Below are 14,299 nucleotides of genomic sequence, written 5' to 3'. Positions count from 1 at the left end.
GACATGATTATTGCTTGGCTGCTTCCTGCATGCCTCCTACTGGGAATGAAGCCACAACTCATACATGTGCCCTGACCAGGAATTGAACCATGACCTCCTGGTTCATGGGTCAATGCTCAATCACTGAGCCACATCAGCTGAGCTTGGTGTAATCTTATAATCAATCAATTTTCTTTCTCTATCTCCCCTCCTGTCCCTTACCCCCCTCTCCTCTCTCCTCCCCACGAGTTCCTTACCCTCCTCTCCTCTCTCCAAATAAATGTCAGTATTTAACTTGGCACTGAGTAGTTATGTACAACATTTAATTGGCAGACTGACTCCACATTTGCAGGAAAATATTATTTACTTAACACATTTTCTTGGTTTAAATGTTAACTATTCCTTTCCTGGTTATCTCGGGTGTTCTCATCTTTAATATTACTGTTTTCAGAAATCTCTGTCTGACATAACCTACGTGCATAAAGCACTATCTTTCTGTATTGGATTAAATAAAAAAGATTAATGAAGTAATTTTATGTTCAAAATAATTTAATGAATATTAATGTTTCTGACAGTATACTGGTCCAGTTCTTCCTATCAGCTAATTTCCCAATATCTATGCCTATTTATTTGAATCCAGGTCGAGTTTAAAAAGCTCAATATTTTTTTGTTTCAATAATAATAATAATACAAAAGCAATCTTATATGTAGAAGATAAATATCTTTATAAGCTCTACCTGAGGCATAGGTGACTGATGTGAAAAGGTTTTGAAAGTGAAAATCACTATTGCAAATATCTAGAGATTAATCTGACCTATATTAAATTCAAAGGCATAGTTTAGTATGGGAACCAATTGGTTCAGAGAATCAAGTAGACCTACCCAGTGTGACACAGGGTACTTTGAGAGGACATATCCACTATCAGCGAAATAAGTAAGAAAATAATTATGTAAATTAATAAATAAAACTTTTTAATGAATTAAAACAAATAGCAGATCACATGCTAAGTTGTTTGCAATTGTAACAAGGCATTGTTTTCATAAGGGATTTGCCATTTACACATTTTTTTTTCATTCAAATTAATACTAGATTATTGTTTCAACAAAGCTTTATTGAGTGCTTACTCTGTTCAAAGCATTATACTAAGTTTTGTTAGGAAACAACAGAGACTAGAAAAGTCTCTATTCTCCAACAGTTCATAAGTTATCGAAACATCTCTTTAGGTAGTCTGAAATTTGAAACAGTTATTTCATGTTTATCGTTCATCAAATATTGCAGTAGTCATATTCTTCCTTAAATATGTCTAATAAAATTATTTGATCTTTGCTTATGAATAAAATAGGGAGCTTAACAGACCGTATTTTAAAATACTTACAAGGAACTTTGACAGTATAACAAAAGTTGGTTTGGACCAGTTTAGAGAACCTAACAAGTGCTATCCCACAGACTTCTCTGCAATGGTAGGATGTTTTAAAACTCTCACTGCCCAGAATAGTAGCCACTAGTTCGGTGTGAATCTTGAATACTTGAAATGTGACTAATGCACCTGAGAGACTAAATTTCTATTTTATTTTAATTAATTTAAATTATAGAGCCACATGTGGTTAGTGGCTACCATATTGTACAGCACAGCTCAAGAGTGTATTTATAAAAATTAACTGGGGTATATTCTGGGCTAATTGATGAGGCAAGGGATTCAAAAGTGATAAACCAAGGCAGAGAATGTTGGAGCCTCTGGGAGTCCCCGACACCTCCTTCAGCCCTCAATCTCCCGCTTCAGTGCACAGATAATGTGGTAGGTCTTGATATCCGATATGAAAGGAAAAAATGAGCCAGACAATTGGAAGCATGAAAACTTGTGTGTCTAGGTGGCAAAGTGAAGCCACTTCCATCAGGAGAGTTACATCTAATGAATTTCATAGTTTTCTTATCTAATTTGTGCATGTCAAATTAAAAAAACAAACCACCCTCAATAATTACTTGCTGAGTGGATCATCAAACAAAGTGAAGTCACTTTATGATTAGAAAGGAATAAAGTAAATAAATACATGGAAAGATTACAAAAAAATAGAATGTAAAGTACTGTGCAATTAATTCCCTTGTGGTCTGAAAACATGCATTGTATGGCTTTTAGTCTTTACATTTTTTAATGTCTCAGAATGTGATCTGTCCTGTTAAATCTGCCACGTGAGCTTGAAAAGAAAGTGTTTTCTGTTGTTTGTTATTAGATGGAGTATTCTATAAATATCAATTACATCAAGCTGATTCATTGGGCTGTTCAGGTCTTCTATATCCTTAATGATTTTCTGCCTGCTAAATTTCTTGATTATTACAAGCGGGGTGTGAAAATCTCCAATTATATAGTGGATTTGTCTATTTCTTCATGCAGTTCTGTCAAATTTTTGACTCATTTATTTTTATGTTCTTTTGTTAGGTGCATACATGTTGAAGACTATTATTTATTTATGATGATTTGCCCACTATATCATTATGTGAAAACCTTTTTACCCCTGATAATTTCCTTGCTCTGAAGTATACTTTGTCTGAAGTCAATATAGCTAATCAAACTTTTTTTTGAATTCTGTTAGCATGATCTATATTACTCCATTCCTTTAGTTTTTAACCTGTCTTTATATTTAAAATGAGTCTCCTGTAGACAACATGGATTTTTTACCTACTCTGACGACCTGACTTTACTTAGAGTATGTAGAACATTTACATTTAAAGTGGTTATTGGTATAGTTGGATTAATATCAGCTATGTGTATAAATATTTCCTATTCATTGCAATTGTTCTTGAACCTATTTTTTTTTACTTTTTTTGCCTTCTCTTTATATAATTCAGATTTTATGATTTTTATCTTTTCTTACAACATAAATTATACTTCCTAAGTTAAAATTTTGTGGTTGCTCTAGAATTTACAATATGCATTTTAAGCTAATCTGGTTATACTTTCAAATGATATTATACTATTTAACATATTGCACAGATAAGTTTAACAGAGAATTACCAATTTCTCCATCCTATACTTATGATACTTCTTTCATGTCAAAGTTCCTTACAAATATTTTAAGGTAAGGTTTTGTTAAATTTCACTTTTCTATATGCTTATTACTGTTATTACTTTAGACAGTTATTGGTCCACTAATTTTAAGCAACTTTGACAGGTAGGACAGTCTTTCCAACAAGAGGTGCTAAAAACAATTGGCTATCCATATGTAGACATAAAAAATGAACTTTTATCTAAACATTTATTCTAAATTAATTTGAAATGGATTGTAAAGTTATATGTAGTAAGTATAACTATACAAATTACACAAGAAAATAATAGGAGAAAATTCAGTGATTAGGGCGAGTAGATATTTCTCAGGACATAAATGAGGAAATCATTAAAAAGAGATACTGTGCTCTGAGAATTATTTTATGCCTTTAAATTGACTTTCAATATACAGTATAGTTTCAGCCAGATCAGAGCTTATGAACTGAGTTTTAGTTTGCTATTGAACAAGTAATTAAAATAAACATATTAAATGGAATGCTATATAAACCTTTCTGGAGAGATTTAGACAGGTACAGTATGTCTATTGGTAAACAGGACAAATTCTGAAGTTAAGCCGCCTGGGTTTAATTAGCGCTTCACTTGTTATTTGGGCAAGCTTAGAAGTTAAACTTTTTTTTTCTATTTCTGTGTTTCTCCTTTCACATAATGGGATAAATAGTGCCCACCCCATAGACTTATTATGCAGATTAAATGAATTAATATAGGTAACATGCTTAAACAGTGCCTAGCACATGAGCACAGCTTAAGTGTTATCTGTTTTATTATTGTTTTTATTAAATGTAACACAATTTTTCACTGAAAAATTTTAGGGGAACATGTAAGAAAGGATATCATAGAAGAAAATGAAAACTGTCGGTGGGTGAAGCAGAACTATGGAATGTATATTATAAGATGGAAGAAATGCTAGGGTAGGGTTTTTTCAGCATTTTTTCACTGGCTATGTCAAATTATCCCAAATGGAGCCTGGCATATAGAAGTCAGTAAATGCTTGTTGAACTCAACTGAATAGAATGTAAAGAGACAGTTCTATCATACCCAACACTATGAGTTGAATGCTCAGAAATATGTGAATAATTATAACTAAACATGCACTATACATAAAAACTGAACTTGAAACTTTTTCATGAAATATAAATGTACAATTGAAAAAGGAATTCTGCATAAATTGGATAATTTGCAGGTAGGAAAAAGGCTACAAAATGTCTCAAGATGTCATTGGGATTTGATGGTGCATAGAAAAGGGTAGAATGATTCGCATTAGATGAGAAAAAACACACAAAGGGATGGAAAACTCTAAGAAGAAAAATTATTATTAATCAATGAATTCCTGAGTTGTACCCCAGGGGGAAATGTATCATACGGAACCCTACACAGTGAAACTTAACAAAGTTTGGTTCCCTCTTTCCCATTCTGCTTTTCTCATCTGCATGGTGAAAAGATGACAAGAAAATGGAAGTTACCTAAATAATTACAGTGAAAACTGAATTTTATAACTCGGTCTTGGACCTGCAATTATAGCTTGCTTTAAAGTCATAGGGACACTTTTTCGTAAGGGCAGAAGCCTTCACCTAATGATCCCAAATTCTTTCTTATATGGGAGACAATGTACTTTCTTTAACAATGGTCAGCTGAGCATTTCTGTTTCCTAGTGAGCAGAACACACTGTGTCAGTGCACAGGCAAGGCAATAACAAGTCGCTGCTATCACGTGACTCTGTTTCGTTGGGTGCAGTGCTTACTGTATAAAGGAACTTTACTGCATTACTCTACCTTCTCAATTTCCCCATCAATCTATTTTTCCTGAGACACATATTTTAACTTTTTAAGCTATCACAAATTAAGATCAAGGAGATAAATTTGCAGTACTGACTTGCAAGCTAAACTCTATTTTGTAACCCCATTAGGTAAAGAGATGTAGATATTCTGGCTCTAAATAATTTTCTATTTAAAACACTTTTGTGCATTCAGACAAAACACCTAAATGTCCAATCTTGAGATATTGTGAATCTATAATTTTATAAGATGTGCAGGTATCTGGGTGTTCATGAATGTAAATCAGTATACCCTAAAAAAAATAATGCATATATCTATCTAGATTAAATCTTTTCATCTAATTGGTCTCCTATTTGAGAGTGCATAAAATAGCACGGTACATAGGAACAAAGAGGCCAGAGTGAAGAAATAGAGCTGGAAGGAAACAATATCTAAGGGGTAGTGGAATGTGTGTGCTGTGCTGGAATGGAAGATTAACTAAAATTTGATCAATAATCAACCTTAAAGTCCACTTCTAAAGAACACTTATGGCTGCACTTAAATTCATCAAACAAATCCAATTTGGAAATTACTGAAGTATTTTTACTTCTATGTACGATAAAATAAGAAAGGCAATATAATTCAAATTGTTTCAGCAATACAGAAGAATAAATATAAAGTAACCATGAACATATAACAATATAATGATGAATATTAAATTAGCTGCTCCTTCCCAGTAGTATGATGAAGGGCTATTAACCATAAATTGCTATGGAATTACCTGTTAGATGACATTAACTCCTAATATAAGAGATTTTAAAGCTGTTTTCTAAAGCGACTGCTACTACTTATTCCATAGAATACTGGATTTATTACTAAACATTGGAAGGCAGCTATGCGAGAGTAAGCTGCTTTTTTTTCTTCATGTTAAAATAAATTCATGGGGAAAAGGCCTCCAAAGGTTTATATAGGAGTTACCTTGAAAAACAAGTCAAAGTATAGAATTTCCAAAAATAAATTTTAACCACAAAGGTCTTAAGTAGTACAGGATTTAAACGAATTATGCATATACAGGGGACAGCAAAAGTAGATGTGCAGTTGTAAGTGAAACAGTTTATTCTTGTATTATTATTTATTGATTGTTGCATAATTTTTGGTATTATAACTGTAACTCTACTTTTGCCCACCCTATATAATGACAATTAAACACTTCCATATATAGTATAGAAAGGTAAAATGAAATCATCAAATATTATAAAAGAGAAAAGTAGTATCAATAGGATGATTAAAAAATTACCACCAAAAGAATCTTGTGTGTATATATATTTTTGCCAAAATATAAACATAGTTTATTTATATAAAATATATTTACTATATATAGTCAGGTGGGATGTTAAGGATTTTAAGAGGAAACTATAAAGAAAAAAGGAGGAGGTTATTGCTTATGTTTAGGCTTAGAGCACTGTCTGTTATTTTATATTGGTTCACAAATTTAATCTGTAATTTGCCCCATAGTATGCCTTTGACCTTATGATGTAACCAAAATCCACTTATTAAAACAAAACAAGGTTTAGATAATAAAAGCCAGGGTACGTCTGACAATATTTTATAGAGATCTGATGGATTTTAAGAAGGAGCATGTACTTGCTGGCGGATAAGCATTGTGTTGATTTTTATGGCAGCATTTATATTGTAGAATTATATTTCTTTGTCACAGAAAGTAGTTGCTTATTAAATTAGTATTGACTTAGGCGTTGCCTGTTTTGAATGGTTGAGTTCCTAGAATGTTTGGATACTTTATAAAGGGCAAAGGCAATTTATGATGGATTTCTGAAATTTAAATGGCATATTTGCATTATTTGGTCAGCACAATCAATTTAATTCTTGTGACTATTAAGTGAAGCATATTATTAGTATCCTAGTTATTTTTATTATTGTTGTTGACTAACAGAAAAGGCCCTGAGGCTATGGAAAACTAAAAATTCAGTATAAATTAATGCTGAGCAATAAGATTTAAATACAAGGATCAGCATCTGGTTTATGCAGATGGTCATTAAAATGTTGGAATGCCTCAAACATAAGCATAAGGGGTGGCAGTAGGAGACAGGTAGTCATTAGATATGTGATCGCTGAGGTTAGCTTTTAGTCTGGGTAGAACTCTGGGCTTTCCCCCCCTCCCACCAGAGATTTTCTCCATGAAAAAATAATTATCAAAATGTTACATTTCACATTATGCTGCCTCTTGCAGCAAATTTACATCTATTTATTTTGATACCCTGAAATTATCACTGGAACGTCTGACAAAGATCTGATTTAAAAATCAAATAACATTTAGGTAATAGAAAATCTGAGCCTATTCTGTGACAGCTAACTTGAAGAATTGATATAAATTCATTTTTGTGAATTTATGTGAAATATGCAAGCTTACTCTCATGGTTACATCTGATCATTTTGAAATGTAAACCCTACAGGCCTTCATTAGTCTCATATTTTCAGCATCATAGAGACTGGCAATACAAGATTCCAAGGAATTCATGTTGATTAATATTTAAAATAAAAGAAGCAAATTGTACCTTCATGATTCCACTTTTTGTGTCCTACCATTATTGTAAACTTTATTTTTCCAGTATTTGATTTCCCTCAAACCCCACTCATTACTCCACATCAGAATGAATACATATGCAAGACCTTAACATACCTTATTCCCCAACATGTGACCATGTGATTCTCAGGGAAGGTACAAAGCACACCTACCATTTGAACCTATTCCATATTTTCCTCCTAAGAAATTCTGTCTAGTAATTTCTCATTTGCTTGATATTGTTCTATTGTAGAAAATCAGTACGAAGGTCAACCCCATACCCAGCAGCAAGAAGTGAGTACAAAAATGAAAATAGTACCTACATACCAACTACCAAACAATGATGACAAATCAACCTTTCTTGACAGCAAAATGTCTTGAGACAAGAAAAGAAATGCATGCTATCACTTTATCTATAGTGATTTCCAATACGTGCTCTATGAATCTCAAGGATGCCTAATATACTTCATTGGGGTAGAAAAATAAAATATTTGGATTTTTCTTTATTTTTACCTTACTTTAAATTTTCTATTTTTGATTTTCTGTAATACCTATATTAATCACCAATGAATAAAACCTAATTTATTACAGATACATGGTTATGTTTTTAACTGATGGAAGAACATGACCCCCCCCCAAAAAAAAAAAAATAAATAAAGAAGACCTTTAAGAAAGTATATTAGAGAGTTAAAGTAGAATTCAATCCAGAGAAAATGATGGATTAAGTGTTAATTAATGTAGTTTAAGTGTAAACTTGGTCATATAAGTGGGGAATCCACTAAGTTTTCCACATACTTTCTAAACTCTTTTATCATCAGGAAACATGCCATGCTTCAACCAAGTAGCAAAGAAGAATATAACACAAGGGCTATTTATAAAGGAGTCTACAGAATTTAGAAAAGGCAAGAAGGGATGGTTGTTACCTGGGGTTAAGTCATTGCTACAGTCTGCCTTTAAATGCAAGAGGAGGAAGCAATTATATGAACTCATTAAAAAAATACTTTTGTGGAGAGAACCACCTGACAAAGACTATACCCTTTGGTCTGGGGACAGAGCCAGTTTGTGACTGCTACATAAGAATTAACCAAGGGAGTAAATATCTCGGCTTTATTTTTGTTCTACTGTCCAAATACTTACTGGTTTCTCCATTGGCCAAATCCAGTCTGAAAGCAGAGAAGAAAGTCCAGATGTAGTTCATACAGGTCAGATTCCTGGGTAATTATTTGAGAAAGATAATAGTGGAGTTTGGATCTGGAGGAACAAATTTCCTGCAGTCCAGTCATCTTTCTTCTTATCTTTCTACACGTTTCCAGATGAAACATATGTCTCCCTACTACAAGGGATACACAAATTCCGTCAACTCCTATAGCCTATGAGTTAAGGTCAGTCTACGCATATTCCCAAGCAAAACCTAAAATGTTAGAAACCTCAGTGTTCTTTATATGAAGTAATCTAGACAAAAGTAGGCAAATGAATTCATAAATAACATAAAATATACAGTAGCTGCTATAGTCTCATGATTTATGTGGACTGTTCATGAGGTCTTAGATGATAATTATATACTTGTAAAAAATACATTTTTATTGATTTCAGAGATGAAGGGAGAAGGAGAGAGACAGAAACGTCAATGACAAAAGAGAATTACTGATTGGCTGCCTCCCGCACACCCCTGACAGGGGATCGACCCATGTGCCCTGACCAGGAATTGAACCATGACCTCCTTGTTCATAGGTTGGCACTCAACAACTGGGCACACTGGCTGGGCGATAATTATATATTCTTTTAGCTACATCTGTGCAATGTGTATCCTAAGCTCCATCCGTAACTAGCCTGTGTGGTATTCTTTACCTGGTGGTGTATGATCTTGTGATATAAGCCTTTGATTGGTTTGCCCTTATTTGGCTGCCTCATTTTTCTATTACTCAGTCTAGTACAGAAGTGAGATGCTTGAGAGGGGGAAAAAACAAACAAACCTCCAGGTTCCAGAAATAGTTATGCTCTCCCCCACACCCCCCACACCCCGCCTTGTGTGGCAGCAATCTAATTTCCTGTTGGTAAATAACATCCATCACCTCAACCATTATTGTGGTCCCTTTCTCTGCCAGTACTTTCAACAGCTTAAGGAGCTCATAATGGCCACAGGGTAGAATCAATTTCCAATTAAACAGAGCCGTGATTGTGTTCTCCAGTGGAAGCATTTCTCACATGGAAACTAGAACCCTTCTATGCATAAAGCCAGAGGTTAGAGAGAGAGAAAACAAATACTGCTTCAATGAGTTATTTGCTGAAGAGATTTCACTCTCACTTCCTTCTTTGATTACTGGGCCTGTTCATTCTATCTATAGGAGATATGATATCACACTTTGGATATTGGTAATCCACAAGGTTTTTTCTCCCAAATGGTGCTCCAGCACCATTTCAACAGGTCAGCTGCTTATAGACATTGAGGACATCAGACCAGGGGATATTTTGGGTGAACCCGTGGTCGCATTTCTTTGCCATAAATTATTTTCCCTGGTCTGAAGTGAGATTATGCCAAAATCCAAGAAAAAATAGGATTTTGTATGTCTACAAATGGTGGTACTGACAGAACTGTAGCTAGAGAAGACAGATTCCAGATCCCTTTCCCCATCACTTTTCCTCACAATGATGAAAGGGGTCCAATAGGATCAGCCTCTCACCAGCTGATCAAGAATGGTGCCCTTTGTGTTTTCTCTTGCTTTTGGCAGGTTGGGTGGCCATAACCCTATCAACTGGGGTGAGAAGTTCATGTCATCAAATCCATGCATGCTCTTCCTCTGAGTTATCCTGGTCTCCCTCCCATTGAACAACTGAAAAAAAAAAAAAAAAGAGAGAGAGAGACTGAAAAAAAAGAGTAACTGAAAAAAAAAAAAGACTGACTGACAGCTATAGGAGGGATAATTTTGTCAATCTGATTTTTGCAGGCTCCTTTGCAGTGGAAGCCCTTTCTGGAAGATTACATGGGACATTAATATCTACCATACCCCTCCCATCAGACATCTTTGTCATTAATTTTTCAATCTTATTCCTTTAAATCTCTTACCAGCTGGCCAGCCTGTTAGCTACTGCTCATGGATTAGTGTCGCCATTGCTACCTCAAGCCATTTCTCATTCACACAGTATTCGGTCAAATTTCCTCTCTGAAGTTTTGCCTTGTAGGCAGATTCCCTTCACCCACTGACTTTCACGACCGCCCCTGAGTTAGACTGTAAAGAAGCAGCTTCAAGCAGCTGCTCACATAGAGGGTGGATTCGTATTTAATTCAGCCTTGCATTGTTTCTTTCTACCAGTTCATTAACTGGTCATAGGACATTCCCCATGACATTATCATTGTGAGTGGGAGAGCCAACCCTCAGCCACCCCACAGAGAGGGAACCAGGGAAATAAATAGCTCAACCTCATTAATTATCTGTCCCCTAATACGGTCAGCACCTTCCCAACCAAAGTTAAAGGACAAGGAAGCTTGCTTGATGTGAATGTAGAAGTTAGCAACCTAGGTTAACATAGAAGTTAGCAGGCTGGATATGCTGCAGAATAAGGGCTAAAAAAAAAAAGACATTCAACATAACTACCATCAACAAAACCTCACATTCCAGCAGTAGGTTTAATTTGATGACTTAAAATACTTTAGGTATTTATGTGATTCATTTTTCTGCTCATACTTAATTCAGTATTATTTTATAATAATTTTTATTTGTAGACATTTATGAAGGAGTTTCTTTACTCATAACAACCAACTGAACAATAGTCACTTCACATTTTCTGTGACTAATATTAGTTAATAAATTTTGAGAATTTTAGACAATTTTTGCAGTTTTATAATAAATAAAATGTTATATTCAGGAATTATTTTAATAATATGTTCCTATTTCCACAGTGACATGTACATTCAATGAATGCAATGCCCTTTTGTGTGTGTGTGTGTGTGTGTGTGTGTGTGTGTGTGTGTGTGATTAAAGTGTTTGTATTTTTGCAAACTTGATTAATCTTTTTGGGGATGATATGTCAAATTCTGAGTTTATTATTGTGTATCTTAGGAATAATTTATAATGAATGTTGGGTTATGTAAGGGACTTCTTTAAAATGCTCATTCTTTCACTTTAATAAAAAAAATATATACTTTATTGATTTTTGTAGAGAGAGAAGAAAAGAGAGGGAGAAATATCTATTGGTTGCTTCCTGCAGGCAACAGACCTGGGATGGAACCTGCACTGGGAATCAGTTGGGGACCTTTCAGTGCCTGGGGTAGTGCTCAACCAACTGAGCCACACTGGCCAGGACCATTGTTTCGGTTTTGATGTCCCCTTACATAGGGCTTCCCAAAGCTTTTTGAAGCGAAAATTGGTGGGGTTTTTGTTTTGTGTATCCCCCCCTCCCCCGCCCCCGCCAAGGAAGTCATGGGTTTTTGTTTTGTTTGTATTTTGGTAGTGCAAGCAGAGGTAGGGGTATGGGAAAATTTCCCATTCAAAGCTGAAACTAAGGTGATTACTAGAGCCATTGCAATTTGGGGACTATTTATATACTTTTCATGAGGAGGCTCATTTTTAAAATCAATTGAAAGAGAGAGGAAGGGGAGAGAGAGAGAGAGAGAGAGAGAGAGAGAGAGAGAGAGAGAGAGAGAGAAATAGAGAAATAGAGAAATAGAGAAATAGAGAAATTGATGGATTGGTTGCCTGCTGCACCTCCATGGCCAGAGATCGAACCTGCAACCTGGGCATGTGCCCTGACCCGGAATTGAACCAGTGTCCTTTCCGTGCATGAAAAAACATTCAAATAGCTGAGCCATAATGGCCAGGGCACAAAGTTCATTTTTAATATGGAAGGAAATAACTTCATATTTCATTACCTTAGTGAACAGTATATAAGTTGGGCCAATTGTTTCCAGGAAACATTTATGACTATAACATGTGCCAAACAACCTCTTAATGTATATAAGAATGGCATTGGCTTTAATAGATGTATAGAATATTTTATAAGGATGACTGTGAAAGTGAAAACTTTTAATACTAATACTATAGGCCTGGTGCACGAAAATTCGTGCACTCAGGGGGCAGGAGTCCCTCAACTCGGCCTGTGCCCTCTCGCAGTCCAGGACCCCTTGGGGGATGACTGACTGACAGCTTAAACCTGCTCCGGATCAGGCCTAAACTGGCAGTCAGACATCCCTCTGGTAACCCGGGAGCCCTCTGGGATGTCTGACTAATGGTTTAGTGCTCCCATGGAGGCGGGAGAGGCTCCCGCCATGGCCGCTGCACTGGCCAGCCATGAGCTGGCTTCTGGCTGAGCTGCGCTCCCTCTGTGGAAGTGCACTGACCATGAGGGGGTAGCTCCTGTGTTGAACGTCTTCCCCCTGGTGGTCAGTGCACGTCATAGCGACTGGTCTTTCCACCATTAAGGCCATTTTGCATATTACCCTTTTATTATATAGGATTATGTAGGATGTTAAGGTACATATAGACATATGTGTACACCCCTCTCCCCACACACAAACACACACACAGAGACACATATTGGAACAAATATTGCATAGCTAGAAGGGACCTTAGAGTAGTGATTACTTGGAGGAAAGTGGAAGAACATTGGCCTGTGTATTGAATACTGAGTCCTTTTAATAGTCAAGTCCAGGATATTGCTGTGTGGTCCCACTTACAGAGCGCAGTCTCTCCAAATGTTCCTTGACCTTTGCAATTATATGTCACCACTGTGAAAATTATTTTTACCTATTTGAAAATGCTATCAGGATGGATTCAAATTGCTACGGGGATGAAGGCTTGTCCGTCTTTCCTACTTTTACAAAGATATAATGGCAGTGGGTATGTGAAACACCAAACATTTAATGGACGTGAAAATAAATTAATGTTGGTATATTTTCACAAGTTCTCTTATTTTTTGCAACCTGATCTGCCCAATGCTCAACTTCATCTCTAACAAGCATGTTAAAAAGGAAGTCAGAGAAGGTTTTACTTTTGATATTTTGTATTACGTAATTATTGTGTTGATTAGCCGGGTCATGTTATATATCTAGACCTGAACGACAACATGCAGCATTGAGTTAATGAATTAAAATAGGTTGTTTCTTTAGTGTTGTGTATGGTTTGTAAGTAAGCAGTGAAAGGTTTGATGATTGTATTATTGTCAGTATATAAATAATACCATTGAGAATCAAATCCAACACAAGAGTTTATTTATTCAGTTCATTATCTATGTGTTTATGCATGTGTGTACCTGTGTGTATCTTACAGCTGTTATTTCAAGAAACCAAGAAGGGCCAGGAGAAATGGGAAAGGCTGTGCTGATTCCTAAAGATGACCAGGAGAAAATGAAAGAACTGTTTAAAATCAATCAGTTTAACCTTATGGCCAGTGATTTGATTGCCCTTAACAGAAGTCTGCCGGATGTGAGATTAGAAGGGTGAGTTTACGTGTGTGTATAATCTTACATATCTCAGAATACTTCAGAACTTCATGTAATTCAGATTATTTCAGTTCTAGAAGTATGTGGTTCAGAATAACTATGCCATAGCCAGATTTTACTGTGCCATGCATATGAGGAGAGATCTGAACTATTTTCTTCCTTGGCAGAGCAAAATAAGTTATTTGAAAAATAATTGCAGAACACACAGCCTAACAGGTTTTTCTTCTTGAAATGATTTTTGTTTGCTTTTTCTTTGCTTTATCTTGCTAAAGATAGAGAAAACATGCTCTTTAATAGATTATTTTCTTGCCAGCATATATAACTCTTACACTTTGATTTGAAAAACTATGTGCTTTGCTATTCCAGCATAAAAGTAACACATTGCTTGTATGATTCTTTGACCCTTTAAAAATTATTTATTATGGGCTCCAGCAATTTATGCTGCTGTTTATAATTAGAATACTCAGTTATTGGCCATGGAGGAAATAATTA

The 14,299-nt window shown here is 35.3% G+C and overlaps 1 protein-coding gene across 4 annotated transcripts in view; it reads left to right on the top strand.

Annotated features, from left to right (window-relative positions):
* The window catches only part of GALNT13 (polypeptide N-acetylgalactosaminyltransferase 13), a 474,320-nt gene that overhangs the window by 186,620 nt on the left and 273,401 nt on the right, over positions 1–14,299 (top strand). For all 4 annotated transcript variants that reach the window (XR_013996206.1, XM_081095196.1, XM_081095197.1 and 1 more), the window contains exon 4: positions 13,636–13,804. Coding sequence is in view for 3 of the 4 variants with exons in the window: in XM_081095196.1 (XP_080951322.1) it covers positions 13,636–13,804 (169 nt within the window). In the remaining variant the exon portion in view is untranslated. The remainder of the gene's footprint in view (positions 1–13,635; positions 13,805–14,299) is intronic.

Source organism: Myotis nattereri (assembly GCF_964212035.1).
Source record: "Myotis nattereri genome assembly, chromosome: 7".
Classification (NCBI taxonomy): Eukaryota; Metazoa; Chordata; class Mammalia; order Chiroptera; family Vespertilionidae; genus Myotis; species Myotis nattereri.
Note: the sequence above shows the minus strand (reverse complement) of the source record. Positions and strands in the feature narration are given on the sequence as shown.